The sequence below is a fragment of the Arachis stenosperma genome, chromosome 3 (genome assembly GCF_014773155.1).
Source record: "Arachis stenosperma cultivar V10309 chromosome 3, arast.V10309.gnm1.PFL2, whole genome shotgun sequence".
NCBI classification, from domain to species: Eukaryota; Viridiplantae; Streptophyta; class Magnoliopsida; order Fabales; family Fabaceae; genus Arachis; species Arachis stenosperma.
In genome coordinates, this window is record NC_080379.1 from 13,078,082 (window position 1) to 13,096,956 (window position 18,875).

Consider the following 18,875-nt stretch of genomic DNA (forward strand, 5'->3'; position numbering starts at 1 on the left):
GGTTCTTGGTTCGAGCCTCTTTGAGTTGGTCCATGGGTTGTATCAATCACTCTCCTATCGACAATGACCTTATCCTCAAGGTCTGCTTTTGGATACAACTTGATTAAGTCCGACCAGCTGACCCAGGTGGCTTCCTCCCGAGGTGCTCCATGCCATTCAACTAAAATTTGTACTCTATGATGCTCATCTTTCCTGTGGCATAATCTGGCTATCGATAATTGTTGCTGAAATGGGATCAAAAGGAAGGATCACATGTAGATTATGTATTCTAATAGTGGTTGTGGGGTCACCCTTATACTCCTTCAACACTGAAACATGGAATACCAGATGAATAGCACTTTCCATCGGAAGTTCCAACTTATAAGCAACTGCTCCAATCCATTGTAAAATCCTGAAAGGTCCATAATACCGCTTGCTTAATTTCAAATTGCCTCGCCTAACCACTGAGCCTTGGTGGTAACGTTGTAATTTCAGTAAAACCCAATCAGCAACCTTAAACAATTTCTCATGCCACCACTGGTTAGTTCTTCTCTTCATGCATTCTTGAGCCTGTTCCAATTGGTAGTGCAGTTCTAGATCCAAAGCTCTGTGCACCTGAAGCATATCGTCTACATCCTATACTGGGGAAGAGCAGCTGGTATACTCCGAAAACGTACGGATGGCAAATCCATATAATGCTTCATAAGGTGACATTTCAATGGTGGAATGAAATGAAGTATTATAACAGTATTTGGCTCACATGAGATAAGACGACCATTTCTCTGGGTGTGCATGGAGAAAACACGTAAATACTATTCTAAGGTCCGATTAACAACTTCGGTTTGTCCATCCTTTTGAGGGTGATAAGCCATGCTATACAATAGTTTAGTGCCACAACTTTCAAATAATTGTTTCCAGAAACGATTGAGAAAAATGGGATCACGATCAGAAACAATTAAAGTAGGAAAACCATGGTACCTGACTACACTGGTTAGGAACTTTTGAGTAACCACCTTAATTGTAAACCCGGTCTTTAACAGAGCAACTCGGACAACCTTACTAAAGTGATCCACTACCACCATAATAGCTGTGAAGCCAGTAAATTTTGGTAGCTTAGTAATGAAATCCATACTTATTCCCTCCCACGGCTGGTTTGGAACTGGCAGCGGCTGTAATAGACCTTAGGATTATGCTGGTATATATTTTGTGATTTGGCACGTGTCACAATGATCAATAAATCTGATAACATTCTTGCACATATTTGACTAGAAAAATGTCTCACTTAACCCTTTGTAAGTCTTAAGAATACCCCCATGACCTACTGTGGTGGCCGAATGGAATTGCTGCAGTAGAATCTCTCTCGGGTCAACATAATTGGGTACCCAAATTTTACCTCTATATACTAGCAACTTATCCTTGAAAATGTAATCAGAAGGAAGCTTTCCCAGCTGAGCTTTGTCTCTAAATTGTTGCATTTATGCGGCTTCTTGCGTAGCTTCCAGCAGGATAAGGATAAAGGCAGATTTCACTGCTGTGAAAGTTTGGAATTGAGTTGCAGCGGTCTTTTCCTCTTGCCTTGACAACACATTAGCAGCTTGATTAAATTTTTTCGGTCGAAATTCAATCTTGAATTCATATCTAAGCAGCTGCTATTTTGGAGCTAAGATTACTTGCGTATAGAGTTTCTTGAGCCCTTGATGATCTGTTCTAATCACAAATTGCCTTCTTAGCAAATAAAAACGCCATTTTGCCACTGCTTGTGTCACTGCATACAACTTCCACACATATGCCGAAGCTTGCGCCAATCTTGCCCCCAGTTTCTTACCCAAAAATGCAATAAGGTGGCCCTCCTACGAGAGAACTGCTTCGATCCTGGTGCTTAATGCATCTGTCTCAACTACAAAAGGTTTCAAAAAATTTGGCAAGGCTAGAATGAAAGTCTGAGTCATCAAAGTCTGCAAATGATGGAAGGCTTGGTCAGCCACTGCTGCCCATGGAAACGCATTCTTCTTTAGTAATTCAATTAGAGAAAAAGCAAGTTGAGCATAATTCGTGACAAATTTCTGATAATAGCCTGTGAGACCTAAGACTCCTCTTAATTATTTAACTGATCTAGGAATTGGCCAAGCTACAACCACTTCAATCTTTGCCGGGTCAACCTTCACATCCTCACCTGAAATAACATAGCCCAGGTATTTTACTTGTTATCTCAAGAAGGAGCATTTGGAACGTTTGGATAAGAACCGGTTCTCCCTTAGCACTTGTAGAATATGGGCTAAGTGTACAAGGCACTCTTCTTTAGTATGAATATATACCAAAATGTCATCGAAAAACCGCGACAAATTTTCTTAAGAAGGGAAGAAAAATTCTATTCGTCGTCGCTTGGAACATGGACGGTGCATTAATGAGGCCGAAGGGCATTACTACAAATTCATAGTGTCCTATATGAGTTCTGAACATTGTTTTGCTGATATATTCATCCCTTATATGAATCTGGTGATATTCACTTCATAAGTCAATCTTTGAAAAGTACATGGCACCATATAATTCATCTAAAATCTCTTCAATAGTAGGAATTTGAAACTTATCTTTGATAGTGATGAGGTTGGAGCTCTGTAGTCCATGCAAAATCCCCTACCCACCATCTTTCTTTTTTACCAAGAATACAGGGCTAGAAAAAGCACTCTGGCTGTCTCTTATGACGCTGGTTTCCAACATTTCAGCAACTAATCTTTCCATCTCCTTCTTCTGAAAATGGGGGTATTTATATGGACGAATGCTGATAGGGGCTACATCCGGGGTCAAATTTATTTGGTGGTCCACCTCACAACGTGGTGGTAATTGTCTTGGTTCCTCAAAGATGTCTCTAAATTCTTGTAGCACTTCATCTATTTCTCCTTTTGTTGGCTCTTCCCCTTGATCATTAATAGGACTCACAGCTTCTAAATGGAATAAGGAGGCTATAGCATTACTTTCATTTAGTTTCCTGAGCTCTCCAAAATTAAGCCCTACCTCTCTTAATAATCTTTCCCCTTGAAAGGTCACTCAACTTCCATTATCTTTAAATTTCATGAAGAGTTCGAGATAATTAATTTGGATAGTTCCCAGCTTCATCATCCAATGAACTCCCAGCATTACATCAGCACCTTTTAAATCGATAACATAGTTATTAACAGAAAAAACATATCCTTGCACAGCTAGAAAAAATCTTCACATTTAGCTCCGCAGTAAATAGAATCGTCGTTGCCCACCATGACTTGAAGAGCAGGAGTTGGAGATAATAACAGGTCAAATTTCTTTGCAATAGAGGCCTTAATAAAGTTGTGAGTGCTTCCCCCATCAATGAGGATTGTTAGCGCTCTATTCACATGCATGCCTTTCACCTGTAATGTCTCTTGGTGAAATTCACCCACCAAGGTATTGAAGTTAATTCTCAGTGTTGGTTTCTCTCCTCATTCCCATCATCATCAGAATCCGACTCAGAATTCTCCATGGTTGGCTTCTCAGGTTCTTGGAGCAACTCTCGCAACTCCTCTTCTCCCACCAATAGTTGGAATGACGCCTTGCAGCGGTGACTCACCCAGTACTTCTCATCACAATGATAGCGCAACCCTTTTTCACGACGTGCTCTTATATCTATCGTGCTCAACTTCTTGAATGGTGTGGGAGTGGCTGGTGTAGTTGCTTTTGATGAAGGAAAAGGGTTTGGAGTGAGAGGGGGCTGCGTCTTCGCTGCTATGGAAGGTTGGGAAATCGGGTTCAAAGTCCGATTAGGGGCAAAGCGGTTCGAACTTGGGTATTGGGCTGGCTCTTGTCTACTAAGGCCCAAGGTAACATCATTTTTTTGTTTATGTAGTTTTGCTATAGATACTGCTTGGACATAGAATGTGGGTTGGGGCAAAAGTAATACACATTTTAATTGTTCCCCGAGCCCAGCAATAAACAAAGAGATTATTCACTCTTCACTTAGCCCTGAAACTCTATTAGTCAACTCCTTTAATTGACTTTGATATTCGTCCACTATACCATTCTGTTTAAACTCTTTAATGGTGATGTGAGGATCATAAAAAATGTTCTTCTCAAATCGGAGACCATGGCATCCAAGAAGGACTCTCACGTGTAAGTGATGTTGTTGTTCACCCCAGCGATACCACACATAAGCAGCTCCTACCGAATAGAGGGACATCACTCTAATCCTCCGTGAAATTGACACTTTAAAAGTCTCAAGATATTGTCGAGCTTGAAAAATCCAATCATCTACCCCATCGCCTTCAAACATCGGCAATTCGGCCATTTTCACCTTCATGTTACAGGCCCAGTTCACTTCGGGTCTGCCTCCCCCAGAGTTGTGGCTAGCGTCACCCATCGATGAGTTGTCCGTTGGTCTGCCAGAATCTTCTACTTTCTGCTTGAACTTCACAGTATCTCGTAACAACTTCTCAATGGACCGCAAGGACAAGTCTAAAGATGTAAGTTGTTGTCGCGTTTCAGCTGCCCTCTCGTTGCCCTCGGCGAATTCGCGACTTAAGGTTAAGATTTCTTGCTTGTTGCAGAGCGTCAACTCCTCCAATCAGCGAGTTCCGTCCGTCATCTCTGGTAACTCTCAACAAAAGCACCAATTGGTGGGTTGCTACAATATAACAATCACTGTAACACTCCAACTAGAATTGAAACACAATCAAGCATATAAGAATAATGGAAAAGTGAAGATTAGGAGAATGTGTATAGCAGACAAGGAACAAATAACAACAAATTCCCTATTCGAGTCAGGGAAGAAGACTCTATCAAATTACTAGAAAATAAATCATCGCCTCTCGCTCGCTCCACTCTCTCTATACATACTATTCACTCTGTTACGTAACTAACTATGGCAAATATTCCTTTGCTGAGCACTTTTTTCAAATATGGTACTTCTTCATTTAAATTGGAAGCATCCTCACTCTTTTATTTTGGATCTCATTCTGATTACTCGGCTCAATCCCTTTTCCAATCTCAGATTCTTAGTTCGTGCCTCTTTGAGTTAGTCCATGGATTGTATCAGAATCAAATGGTAATAAAAAAGAAAGAAGCGAACAAATTGAAAACATACATGAGCAAAACTTGCTCTCTAAAAAGAGTTTAAGGCAATAAAAATACTCAAAATGTTCTTTGATAGTATGTTAGAATTTATGATGAATTTTAGAATAAATTTAAGAAAACGTATAAGTAGATAATGAAAATACTAAATAATGTGAATAATGGATATATTAGATGTTCATTTCACTAAGTATGCGAATGGTTATTTTAATATTAAGATTTAGGTGAATAATTTAAAAGTATAATGTATTTTAATTTAATTGGTAATTGTTCATATTATTAAAAAAGTTTTTGATTACCTAGCATAACTCTAAATTTAATATTCAGATATTATTTGTAATGTACAATGACTATTTATGAGCCAAGGATACAATGCAACCTAGTCATAATAGTAGAATCAACTTAATATCAAACTAAATCAATATAAAATTATAATAAGATATATCTAAATATTATATATTAATCTATAACATTCTAAAATAAAGTCTAACATACATATATACTAAGCCATTGAATAATCTTTTAATACGTGATAAATTTTATCAATCCAACCTTGAATTATGTAATCATATATTATCGTGATAATTAAGCTTACTGAATTTCAAAAAATGTATATATAATCATATTGTTTGTATTTTTAAAATATATATGTAAATACAATATATATTAACATGCATGATTTTAATTGAAATATAAAGAATTAAAATAATATTATTTTAACTATGTGGAAAGATCATGAGTCGTAAAATCATTTTTTGTTGAAAATAAGAAAAAAAATAAAATACCCATCATCTATATGTATATAGTTGATACCATCTAATGCGACAAGACCCAATTGTTATTATATAAACAATTGAATAATATTAATAATACACAGAACTGTATACTAAAAACAAGATCACATGTACTAATTTTAGAAGAGAAAAACCTATTATTTGATCCACCATTTGAGAAAAGGAACAAAACTAATTTATTATGCTAAAAAAAAAAAATCAATAGTAGAAGTGAAAATTTCCTGTGTAGATGAAACTTAAAGGACAGGACAAGAATGGAAGAGAGCAGGAAGTTCCGAATATGTATAAATCCTTTATGCATAGTGATAGCTAGGGACCTCATATTTCAGATCTTGGGATTTTCACCTACTCAACCTAATTCCTCAAAATATATCTTTTAACCTTGTGCTGGGGATGTGCATTGCTTGTTCGGATATGTGACTGAGAGACATAAATGTCATGCATGTTACACACTGTATATCTATTTATGCAATGGTGAGGTAAGTAACAATCTCTTTCATCATGTTTGAAAAAACAAACTTCTTATTGTCTTTCTCATCATAATTAATTGATTAATTATTGCAGATTGTCCAAGAAGATCCTTTTTCAGCTTAGGATTCCATTAAAATAGTTGTACACTTACACTATACTATCTACTCCTAATTCATAAGTGTAAGTTAATTATCTTTCTACTATTTATATATATTGAATTCTTTATCAAATTTCTTTTGATAAATACATCTCAGAATTAATTGTATGAATAAAAATTATTTGATGATATATACATTCTCATATAGAAGCTTATTTCTGTCACAAAATTTTAATATAAATAATTAACCTGATATATTTCTAATAGAATGGTTGAACTAATATAATTTATAGTTTTAACAAGTTATTGAAAGATTTAAGAGGTTAAACATTAAAGTAGCTTTTGAATTGAACATCCCACGTATCTCCATTGTTTACATTGTTTAGTGTTCTTATTGTCTACCTATACTTTTCCAAAAATTATACATTAGTGTAGTTTGTGGATGTCTTTGTAATGTTAGTAGTTGGTGTTCGTCATTCAGATAATAACACTTTATGCTCAGAATAAATATCAATCAGACTATTGTTCTTTTTATCCATAAAGCACCTTTTTTTTTAACTCATTGTGAGTTAGAGCTCTTAAACCAACATCAAAATTCTTCCCAGCCACCAGCATTCTTCTATCTTATCATATCCAAATTTTTTGTAATAATTTCTCACAAAAAACACATTTAGTATATTCTCATCAAAGTTACCAACACATGCTTATTATCAGATGAATATATCGTTTTTCCATTGTCATCTTTATGAAATTTTCCCTGTGATGAAGCATAATATCCATCAATATATCTATTGCATTATTGAATTTTTTTCATTAACACGAGATTAACAAACACAATAACACAACATATCACATTAGTCAGAATTCACCCTAAACATTAACAAATACTACAAAAAAAAGCTCTACAAATCATTAAACCACCTCTAAATCCGTATGAAAAATTGAGATTATTCCATCATTGAAAATAGAACATAAAAGAAAACCCCTGAACCAGTCACAGTAGAATGAAGAAAACCTTAGCAAAGACTCAGGTTTAAAAAAAAGTTAAATCGAGCTAAACAAAAAGATGTAATAATCATCCAGAAACATGTATACATTGCGTAAAAAGACGAAAAAAGATTCTTCATCAACACTAATCTCTATGACAAAACACAAAATCCTTGTAGCCACAATCGAATCCTAAAGTCCTTCAGCAACCACAAGTTTCTTTCAATCTAGTATAGAAGAAGACCAAGAGTGATCAAACAGAGAGAGGGTAACATTTTATTAGCCATCCTTTTAAACGACGTCGTTTAATGTCTGGATCTAAATCTAATGATGAGTTTTCCAATGAATGAACTATTGGGCTAGACTGCATGCAGGCCCAATAGGGTCACAGTCTCTACTGCTAGGCCGAATCTCCACATGGCCACATTCATCAAGAGAAATTTAGAATCTCTTTTATTTATTTAGTGCATTGCTGTGATTCCTAAATGCCAAAAAAAAAAACCATAATTATTCAACTTCATTTGTCTATATTACAATTTTCATATTTTATTAATGATTATGAAATCAAAGGATTTTTCCTTTATCAAATTTCTAGCTACAATAGCTTAAAAGATATTTATACTTTTCACATTAAGTTAAAAAAAATAAACCTAAATTCACAAACATACTGCGGGAGCTGCTAATTAAAGGAAAAGAAGATGAAAATACATCTTGATAAATTCAATATTCTAACAACTTAAAATATATAATAATAAACTATTAAATAATATTTGCTCTATTAATTTTTTCACACATAAACTTCTTAATATTCCTCCTAATGTCACAAAACTTAAACCTGTAATGATAGTAGAATTTAACCATATACCAACTTGTGTTGGCAATCACTAAAGTGTCTTTTTCATCAATACGTATCGGTTTGTTAGTCTTTAAAGATTGTGATAAAGTGGGACATATTTGGATTGAACCATTCTGCAATTTGGCTCACTTATAAATGTGTTCAAGTTGATGCTTCAATTTGAAGAGCTATTTGTAGCCTTTTGTTCTTGCTCTTGCTCATAATAAATGCTGAGTATAGTATTTATTTATCACAATAAAAGTAAAATTATTTATTTATTTATTGAGAAACGAATTTAACCGTTTACTTTTACAATATAAAGTACTTAATAGTATGGAGGTACATAAGTATATTTCTAGTTCTGGTTGATAAAGAGAGCATATTACGTTAAACACTACTTGTTACTTCATTGATGGCTCTTATATTAGTGTTCATCAAATATAATTGTCATGATGAAATTCAAACCAATGTAACCTATTTACTGAACTATTCAACTAACCCATAAAAGATGACCTTGTTTGGTCATAATATACATAACTGATAATTTGAACTTCAGAAGAAATCTGGTAATCAACATTACTAATATAAGAGATAGCTAGCTACATTACTTATCCAATACTGCATACCAAACAATATATTGCAATATTGCCAATAATTTAAAAGATGATAATCATCTCTCTGGTAATCTAAAATATTGGTAATGCTAATAGGCAATATGTGAAACACCCCCTTAGTGCATAATACACAAGTTCAAAGGTTTAGTATGGTGTATTATATTATTGTCTCTGAAACAGATTGCAACAAATCAAACCTAGTGGTTATCCCCATTTTTGCCATAGAATTTCACCTTTCAGATAATCACATGGGTTGTATTTGTAAATGTGTACAATTTAGCAGCTTTGACATTAATATTTGCATGCACATCAATGCAACTGAAACTGACCAATTCATCAAAAACATGAATTGGGCTTAGAGCACATTTAATGCATGCTCCAAAATTGCTTAAACTTTAGAGCATGGAAATCTTTAATCATAAATGAAACATGAATTAAAAATGTATAGCAAATAGTATAAGAAAAGAAACATGAATTAAAATGTGAAGAAAAATAGTTGACTAACAATTGTGGTGTCTCAAGTCTCAAGCTTTCTTCTGCTTCTGCTTCTTCTCTGGTGGTGACATAAACAGAGCCTTATAAACCAAAGCAGCAAAAAATGCCCCAATAAAAGGGCAAATCCAATAGACATAAAACAGCTCCCAATTCATATGCCTATTATACATATAAGCCCAACCAAATGCATTTGCAGGGTTCATAGAAGGTCCAGTGTAACCAGAACCACAAATAGCCAAAGTCAAAGTTGTCAAAGAAATCATATAAACCTTCAAGAAAGGATTCTTAGGACCCTTCATAACAATAATGAGTATAGCCAAGTTAAGTGCAAAAACCAATGCTCCTTCAGCAAAAGCACCAGTGTGTAAATCCACCTTCAAGTAAGGACCTTTCAGCAAAATCTTATACTGTGAGGGCACGACAGAAAGTAACCCTTTTGCACCAAGGGCCCCACCAAGTGCTTGAGCAGGGAACCTTATGGCCAATGATGAGAGTGATGAATCTGGCCTTAGGCCTAAGAAGTAGGATGAAACTGTGGATGAAGGGTTGAAGCTTGCACCACCTAAGAGCCTTCCAATGGAGGTTATGGTGAAGACTATGATGGAGTTTATGATTGTTGAGAGGAATAGTGATGGAAGTGTGAATGGTTTGAATCCAAGAAAGGAAGATATCTCTGATGAGATAATCCTTTGTGATGAGAGGCTGAAGACCCATACCGATGTTAAGATTGCATCTCCCATGGCTGATTTTATAGCCCCCATAAGTGTTATATTCTTGAAATGGAAAGTGGAAACTCTTCACACTTCACAGTTTGTGGTTGGTTGGCTAGAAATAAGAACTTGAGATTAGAGAAGCAGAGGGACGCAACAAAATAATTAAAGTTAAAGCTTCCAACTTGTTGGCTTGTCACGTTGTTGGGGTAGGCCACACGTGACGTGAAACGTGATAAATTAAAAAAGATTCCTAGGTACAAGTTTGACTATTTGACCTTCTTAGACCTTCATATCATTTTTTTTCCGAATATATACCCATTTTGATCCTTAAAGAATTTTAAACTGAACACTTTAGTTCTTAAGTAAAATTAATTACTTGATTGGTTTCTAACAATTAATTCTGTCAGTCACTTAGATCCTTTACTTCGTTAACTCTAACGGAAGACAAAATAGTCCATGACAAGTGACAACTCTAACAGGGGACACAATGGTCCCTACTCTCCATTGTTCGGAAACGACACTATTCTCTCCCAATTTCCATCATATCTCGCATAACACTAGCAATCTAACACTGTAACTTCATACTACACAATGCACACTCTATAAATTTAATGTTCATAAGAAAAAAAATCCTCAACTTGTTCTCAACCAATTCATATTCAGGAAACTAATGCCTATGTCTCTCAACTAGTTATCGTCTTCGATGGATCCCATGAATCTAGACAGCAAGTCTGATTTGTTAAGACCCGTTGTCGTCATTGCCATCTCCCTCCTCCTCTGCCCTATCATCTCCATGACCACATTGTCCACCACTCCGCTCGCTTCTTTCAGCTTCTTCTCCGAACCAATGTTCAGTAATCACTCCAGTTTCCATATGAGCGGTAATGGCGACATTGCTCATTGTACTGATAGCTTGGATGCGAAGTTGAAACTGTCTGCCAACTTGGACTTTGGAAAAGAAGGAATGAAGCACTCAGTGTCTATTTCAAATGAGAATTTGCATATGATATCGAAGGAGAATCTTCTCATGATGTCCTAATGTCCAACAATCTATATTGCTTGCCGGAAAGTGGGAAAAGGCGTGCCCTTGAAGTAGTTGTGAAACTTGGTCTTGAGGATGTCGTGGACGTGTCGGGGTTGGAGGTGATGTTATCAAAGGTGTAGTAGCGGATGCTTTTGGTGGGTGAAGTGTAGAGGAGGTGGATGTACCAGTCACAAAAATTTAGGAAGTGTGTAGTCCATGACATGTTGAGGTAGGTGCGATACGTATTACAATTACACCATAGTTTAATCTTAGAATTAAAAAGGATGAAGGAAAAGATGGAAAAGAAGAGTGTAAAGGTGAAGAAGGAGAGTATGAATATTAAGGTTATGCGAGATATGATAAAAATTGGAGAAAAACAGTGTCATTTTCGAATAAAGGGGTCAGGGATCATTTTGTCCCTTGTTAGAGTTGTCAGGGACCATTTTGTCCCTTATTATAGTTGTTAGGGACTATTTTATCCTCCATTAGAGTTAACGGAGTAAAAGACCTAAGTGACAGACAGAATTAATTGTTAGGGATCAATCGAGTAATTAATTTTAGTTGGAGACTAAAATGTCTAGTCTGAAATTCTTTGAGAACCAAAATGAGTATATACTTCTTTTTTTTAAATCTCAATTCAATTTCATTTTGATTCAATTTAATTTAAATCTTATTTTACATGGCAAAATTTAATTGATTTTCTATCAAAATAAATCTGTCTATACAATATAAAATAAAATTTAAAATGGTTCATTTTTATCAAACAGAATGTCCCATTAGAAGACTCACTTCAATAGGAGATCTCGAAATCTATGGGGTTCTATTGCTTAAAGAGACTTGATAACTAACTCTTATCAAATTGATCATTTTTTGGATGATGATGTAGAACCTAAGAATATATGCTAGAAGAAAAAGAAACAAACTATTTCGCAGATGCTCAAATGGCATGGGGCCAACCTCTTGTTTTTGAAAGGTACGATAATCTCGTTCATTACTCCGCCATGAATCTTGATGCAATGAATAAGAGACTCTTTTATAGTCACGGAATCATTTTCTACTTGTAAAAAATTTTCCTGTGTTGAGCTATTTCTAATTGATTAAAGAAAATAAAATAAAAATAATTTTACAAATCTTGTTACAAAAAACAATTACTGATTTTGAGTTAGATTAGAAGAGTTGACAAAGCGACTCCGTCAAAATCTTGCCAATGTAAATTGAGTTTAAAATGCTAGTCTCTCTTATTTTATGGTGGATTGAAGAATCTATAGACTTGTCTATCTAACATTTTTTTTTAAAAAAATAGCAAAATAAATTAAAATTAGTCTAATAAAAAATGATAAATAAAAATTTTAATAATAATTCAAACATAAACAAAAAAAATAGTAAAATTACAATACAATACAACAATAGAAATAGAATTTTGTGATTAAAAAAAATCGTCTTTATTTTACAAAATAAGTTAAGTCACATAGTTTGGAGCATATATATAGGAGTGTAAAATAAAATAAATAATAAAATAATAAAGAAAATAACATAGAAAAAAAAGTAAAAGAATTGTATTTAAAAAGGAAAAGTATATGAACGAACTCTAAATCAGTTAAGAATGCAACAACTTAGTTAATTATAAATATAGTAATTAGTTTTATTTATTTATGATTTAAAATATTGGTTATTAAATGTTTCACCACATTTAAATTAAGAGGAAATACGTTCAGTATTATTACAACGTGAATCACGGAAACTGATTCAATTAGCTTCCGTCTCTTCACCCTCCTTCCTTCTCCAAATACTTAAAACAGATTCAGAACCATCCAATTTACAAAGAAAAAAAAAAACATTCTAATGCCTAACATAAACACTATCCACGTATAGATTTTGAATTCACTCGAAGACATTTGACTGATTTTTTGCTAGAACCATCTTGATTTTCTAGCATTATTGATTTAAAAATTATAATTTTTAATTTTGGTATAAAAAGCTCTAGTCTGGCTGCCCTACCTAAATATCCGAATTTGACGGGTTTTTACATATTTTAAATCTTAACCCCACCTGCTTTTTTAGCGGATGGACCGATTGGTTTAATTTATGGGCCCCGCTACATATACAAGCAAATAACGCATACAATCCTTACAAGTTGGCCCAACTCAGGTTTAATCCACGCGCACTTCCTCCCTTTAAATGGAGCGTCAATTTCACGCGCGTCACTCGAACGATTACGCTTCGAAAAAACCGCTCGTTATGACTCACTCTTTCTCTTCTCCTTTAAAGATAACACAAATCCTCAAGTTTCGAGCAACATTCCAAACTGAAAAGACATTTGAACTCGTCGCGAATAATAGCAGAAACCATCAACAAAATATTATTCAAGGTACGTTATTGTTTTACTCATCTTGTACATTTTCCACATTTCTGTTTCTGATTTCGAAATCGAAGAACTATGTTTTACTGTTCTTCTATGTTCTTCTAGGTTTTATTGATCTTCTTGTTCTAAGAAATTGAACACATGGTGTAAATATATTTGATCCAATTATAAGTAAATTTTTTTTCCATAATTAAACTCTCTCTGGTGTATTCAAAATGTCTGATTTACAGGTACTATAATATGAAGTGGTGATCCAGATAGATTGGAACCCATATATGACGGTCTGCATAGAGATCTGCATAATACACCCAAACACAGACTATAAATACACCCGATAAAAAATTAAATTTACACCTCTGCTGCAGATTTTAGCCCAACACTACCTGAAAGCTACTTGTTGTCCACAAGTCCAAAATTAATTAAACTCTCTCTAGTGTATTCAAAATGTCTGATTTACAGGTACTATAATATGAAGTGGTGATCCAGATAGATTGGAACCCATATATGACGGTCTGCATAGAGATCTGCATAATACGCCCAAACACAGACTATAAATACACCCGATAAAAAATTAAATTTACACCTCTGCTGCAGATTTTAACCCAACACTACCTGAAAGCCACTTGTTGTCCACAAGATCAAAATTAATTAAACTCTCTCTAGTGTATTCAAAATTTCTGATTTATAGGTACTATAATATGAAGTGGTGATCCAGATAGATTGGAACCCATATATGACGGTTTGCATAGAGATCTGCATAATACACCCAAACACAGACTATAAATACACCCGATAAAAAATTAAATTTACACCTCTGCTGCAGATTTTAACCCAACACTACCTGAAAGCCACTTGTTGTCCACAAGACCAAAATTAATTAAACTCTCTCTAGTGTATTCAAAATTTCTGATTTACAGGTACTATAATATGAAGTGGTGATCCAGATAGATTGGAACCCATATATGACGATCTGCATAGAGATCTGCATAATACACCCAAACACAGACTATAAATACACCCGATAAAAAATTAAATTTACACCTCTGCTGCAGATTTTAACCCAACAGTACCTGAAAGCCACTTGTTGTCCACAAGATCAAAATTAATTAAACTCTCTCTAGTGTATTCAAAATTTCTGATTTACAGGTACTATAATATGAAGTGGTGATCCAGATAGATTGGAACCCATATGACGGTCTGCATAGAGATCTGCATAATACACCCAAACACAGACTATAAATACACCCGATAAAAAATTAAATTTACACCTCTGCTGCAGATTTTAACCCAACACTACCTGAAAGCCACTTGTTGTCCACAAGACCAAAATTAATTAAACTCTCTCTAGTGTATTCAAAATTTCTGATTTACAGGTACTATAATATGAAGTGGTGATCCAGATAGATTGGAACCTATATATGACGGTCTGCATAGAGATCTGCATAATACACCCAAACACAGACTATAAATACACCCGATAAAAAATTAAATTTACACCTCTGCTGCAGATTTTAACCCAACACTACCTGAAAGCCACTTGTTGTCCACAAGACCAAAATTAATTAAACTCTCTCTGGTGTATTCAAAATTTCTGATTTACAGGTACTATAATATGAAGTGGTGATCCAGATAGATTGAAACCCATATATGACGGTCTGCATAGAGATCTGCATAATACACCCAAACACAGACTATAAATACACCCGATAAAAAATTAAATTTACACCTCTGCTGCAGATTTTAACCCAACACTACCTGAAAGCCACTTGTTGTCCACAAGATCAAAATTAATTAAACTCTCTCTAGTGTATTCAAAATATCTGATTTACAGGTACTATAATATGAAGTGGTGATCCAGATAGATTGGAACCCATATATGACGGTCTGCATAGAGATCTGCATAATACACCGAAACACAGACTATAAATACACCCGATAAAAAATTAAATTTACACCTCTGCTGCAGATTTTAACCCAACACTACCTGAAAGCCACTTGTTGTCCACAAGACCAAAATTAATTAAACTCTCTCTAGTGTATTCAAAATTTCTTATTTACAGGTACTATAATATGAAGTGGTGATCCAGATAGATTGGAACCCATATATGACGGTCTGCATAGAGATCTGCATAATACACCCAAACACAGACTATAAATACACCCGATAAAAAATTAAATTTACACCTCTGCTGCAGATTTTAACCCAACACTACCTGAAAGCCACTTGTTGTCCACAAGACCAAAATTAATTAAACTCTCTCTGGTGTATTCAAAATGTCTGATTTACAGGTACTATTATATGAAGTGGTGATCTAGATAGATTGGAACCCATATATGACGGTCTGCATAGAGATCTGCATAATACACCCAAACACAGACTATAAATACACCCGATAAAAAATTAAATTTACACCCCTGCTGCAGATTTTAACCCAACACTACCTGAAAGCCACTTGTTGTCCACAAGTCCAAAATTAATTAAACTCTCTCTGGTGTATTCAAAATGTCTGATTTACAGGTACTATAATATGAAGTAGTGATCAGATAGATTGAAACCCATATATGACGGTCTGCATAGAGATCTGCATAATACACCCAAACACAGACTATAAATACACCTGATAAAAAATTAAATTTACACCTCTGCTGCAGATTTTAACCCAACACTACATGAAAGCCACTTGTTGTCCACAAGACCAAAGTTTAGCAGAAAATCATTCCAATTCCTATCAAATGAGTCTTTGCTATGAGAGTTTCATTTTCCCTCTCTGCTACATGTAATCAATTGATTCTTAATCTCGTTTTCCTTTCTATTTGTGCTCCGAACTCTTGTAGAAAAACCTGCAACCTTGGTATAGTTCATGTAAAATTTTCCAGCATCTTCAAGGGTGGTAAAGGTCATTTCAACCTTCGGAATAAACTGGTCATCAACAACAGAGAGGTTGCAGAATACACCATATCAAAAACTATAAATACACCATGTCAAAACGAAGCTGGAGTTACAGAGAGAAAAACTAACGTCAATGACGAAGAACAAACCAATGAGAAAGGAGAGGAAAAGAACGATTGAAAAATCAGGGGAAGACGTGCGAGAAGAAGAACGATGAAATTTGAAAAGAAAGAAAACAAAGAAGGAAACAAATCTTTTAAATTTGGTAGTTATACAAACGCGAGATCTTTGTATAGCGCGTGTAAGTGACGTAGAAGTTGCAGCGCGTTTTAGTAGATTAGGCGTTAATGAACTTGTAATAGTTACAAGTCCTAATCGCTTGTATACTAAGCTTTTCTCACCTGCTTTTAAATCTTAACCCCACCTGCTTTTTTAGCGGATGGACCGATTGGTTTAATTTATTTTGTCACCCCTAAAAATTAGTTGATCATTATTCATTACTAATACATTATCCATCTACAATATTTGTCGTTATAAATTTAGACGGTTTCATGTTATTTTTTTACATTTTTTATTTTTTATTTTGTATTAAAAGTGAGAGGGGAACAAGGAATTATGGATGAATTATTTCTTAGGTTTAGAGATAACATAATCAAATTAACGATGGAGGTAGAAATATAGGAATATCCAAATCTTGTAATATCTCTTATAAAGATGTCCTAAATGATATGTTTCAAAAATGAAAACAGCTAATCTCAAATAAAAAATCTACTCAAATGTGAAAAATCAACAATAAACAGTTATGAGTCATGAAACTTTTTAATTGCCGATACCCATTTCGGTTTCTGAAGTAACAGGACTTGTTAATTAATTGAAGCTCCAATACACACATTGAGATAAAACTTAAAAGTGGATCATTGGTTATGTTCGTGATTATTGATGGAGGCTCAAGGTCTCCAAGCAAAGACAAAAGCAATTCTATGAGGTAGCAGCATGCTCAAGAACCTTGATAAATTTGTTGAATATTCCGTAAACACACAATGCTCAGACAAAAACTGATTTAGCAAACAACACAGGCAATTGAGATTCTTCAAGACAGATTCTTGAAATGAATGAACAAGGAAACTAAAAACACAACTAGCACTAATACTACAACAACAACAAAGCTTTATCTCAGAATTCCCACCATTAAAGGCATTCTAAACCATTCGGGGTTGCCATCACAACACGCATAAATCACCAGGTTTCTTAGGAGCTTGAAGCACAAAGAGAGAATATGATTATGAATTTCTAGCACTGCAGAGGGAGAAAAATTTTTGGAAGAGATTCAAGGGAGTTTTCCAATGAGGAGTTGTTGGAAACAGTGAAGAGTAACTGAAGGGTGTGTTCTGGTATGGGGTGCTTCAATGAAAATGCAGCATCCATCACCTCTCGTTTGATTAACTGAATAAAATGCAAAGTTTCAATGTGAAAATTGGATTTTGATGGGAAAATCAAAGACTTGACTTGTTTTTATTTTAAATGTGGAAAAAAGATTCACAAATTTACACATACAAAAAGAAGAAAAAATACACTTGGCTTAAATAAGTTTTTGGTGGATCAAATTTATGTACGAACAAAATTCATGTAAATGTACAATTAAAATTCTAGAAAGGAGGTTGTCTTCACCAAAATCAAGATGGACCTTTCTTTGGCCTAGTTGGAAGCAACATAGAACTCCATTATAAACATCAAATGCAAATAGAATAATAAAAAAGGACCTCTGCATTTTATACAAGTAGATCATCGAACAGATGCAATATATGAGAGAATGCATCAAAGTCGCATCTTTATTTTCTCAAAAAGGAATTAGCACCACTACCTCAAACCAACCGAGCCATGCATAAGAGTGGGAAAAAAAGGCTTTTTGTATTTTTTTCCCCAAATTACCCTTCAATTAAAGTGTAACTGTGTGACTAAACACATGATGTAGGAGTAATATTAGAAGGAAAGTAAGCAGAAAGTGTTCTTTGCATGTCACTGAGTTCACACACTTTCTTTCACCTTGCTTTGTTTTAAATTTTATATAGTTGGTTGGTTTTGGTTTGTTTGCTTACTAGAAAAACGCGCGAATCTGAACTCCGTTTAAGAGTTTGTACTTTGTAAGATTCGAATGCACGACACTTATTTAAATAGACAAGTGAGTTCATACTCTACCGACCCAAGTTGGTTTAGCCACGGGTGTCTCTATTTTTTTTTTTCTGGTGTTTCTTTTTTTTCGTGGGCAACTTTGTTTTCTTTCGGTCTGAAGTGTTTTCGTCTTCTGTTGCAAGTGTTCATTTTTGGTATGTTCTTCCATTTTTGTTTTTGGACAGTGGAGCAATGTTAGGCCTAAGAATTGGACTCACAGAACTTGGGCTGAAATAGTGGATTCCCGAAATCGAAAAATGTTGGATACATTCTCATATTTGTCCTATTTAAATTTTTTTAAATTTTAAAATTAATCAACATAGCCGACCCATTTAGTGGGACAAAATTTTGTTGTTGTTGTTGTTTTAA

General features: G+C 34.5%; 1 protein-coding gene across 1 annotated transcript; it reads right to left on the reverse strand.

Moving 5' to 3' along the window:
- Positions 1-7,303: 7,303 nt before the first annotated feature.
- Positions 7,304-10,186, reverse strand: LOC130967945 (aquaporin SIP1-2-like). The gene is made up of 2 exons (XM_057893005.1): positions 9,359-10,186; positions 7,304-7,885 (listed from the first exon to the last, which is right to left on the reverse strand). The coding sequence occupies exon 1, from the start codon at positions 10,107-10,109 to the stop codon at positions 9,378-9,380; it is 732 nt and encodes a 243-aa protein (XP_057748988.1). The 5' UTR covers positions 10,110-10,186; the 3' UTR covers positions 7,304-7,885; positions 9,359-9,377.
- Between the last annotated feature and the right edge of the window lie 8,689 nt (positions 10,187-18,875).

What these genes read in the sequence shown, in the direction of transcription:
- LOC130967945 (XM_057893005.1), bottom strand. Translation starts at nt 10,109, where the DNA reads ATGGGGGCTATAAAATCAGCCATGGGAGATGCAATCTTAACATCGGTA.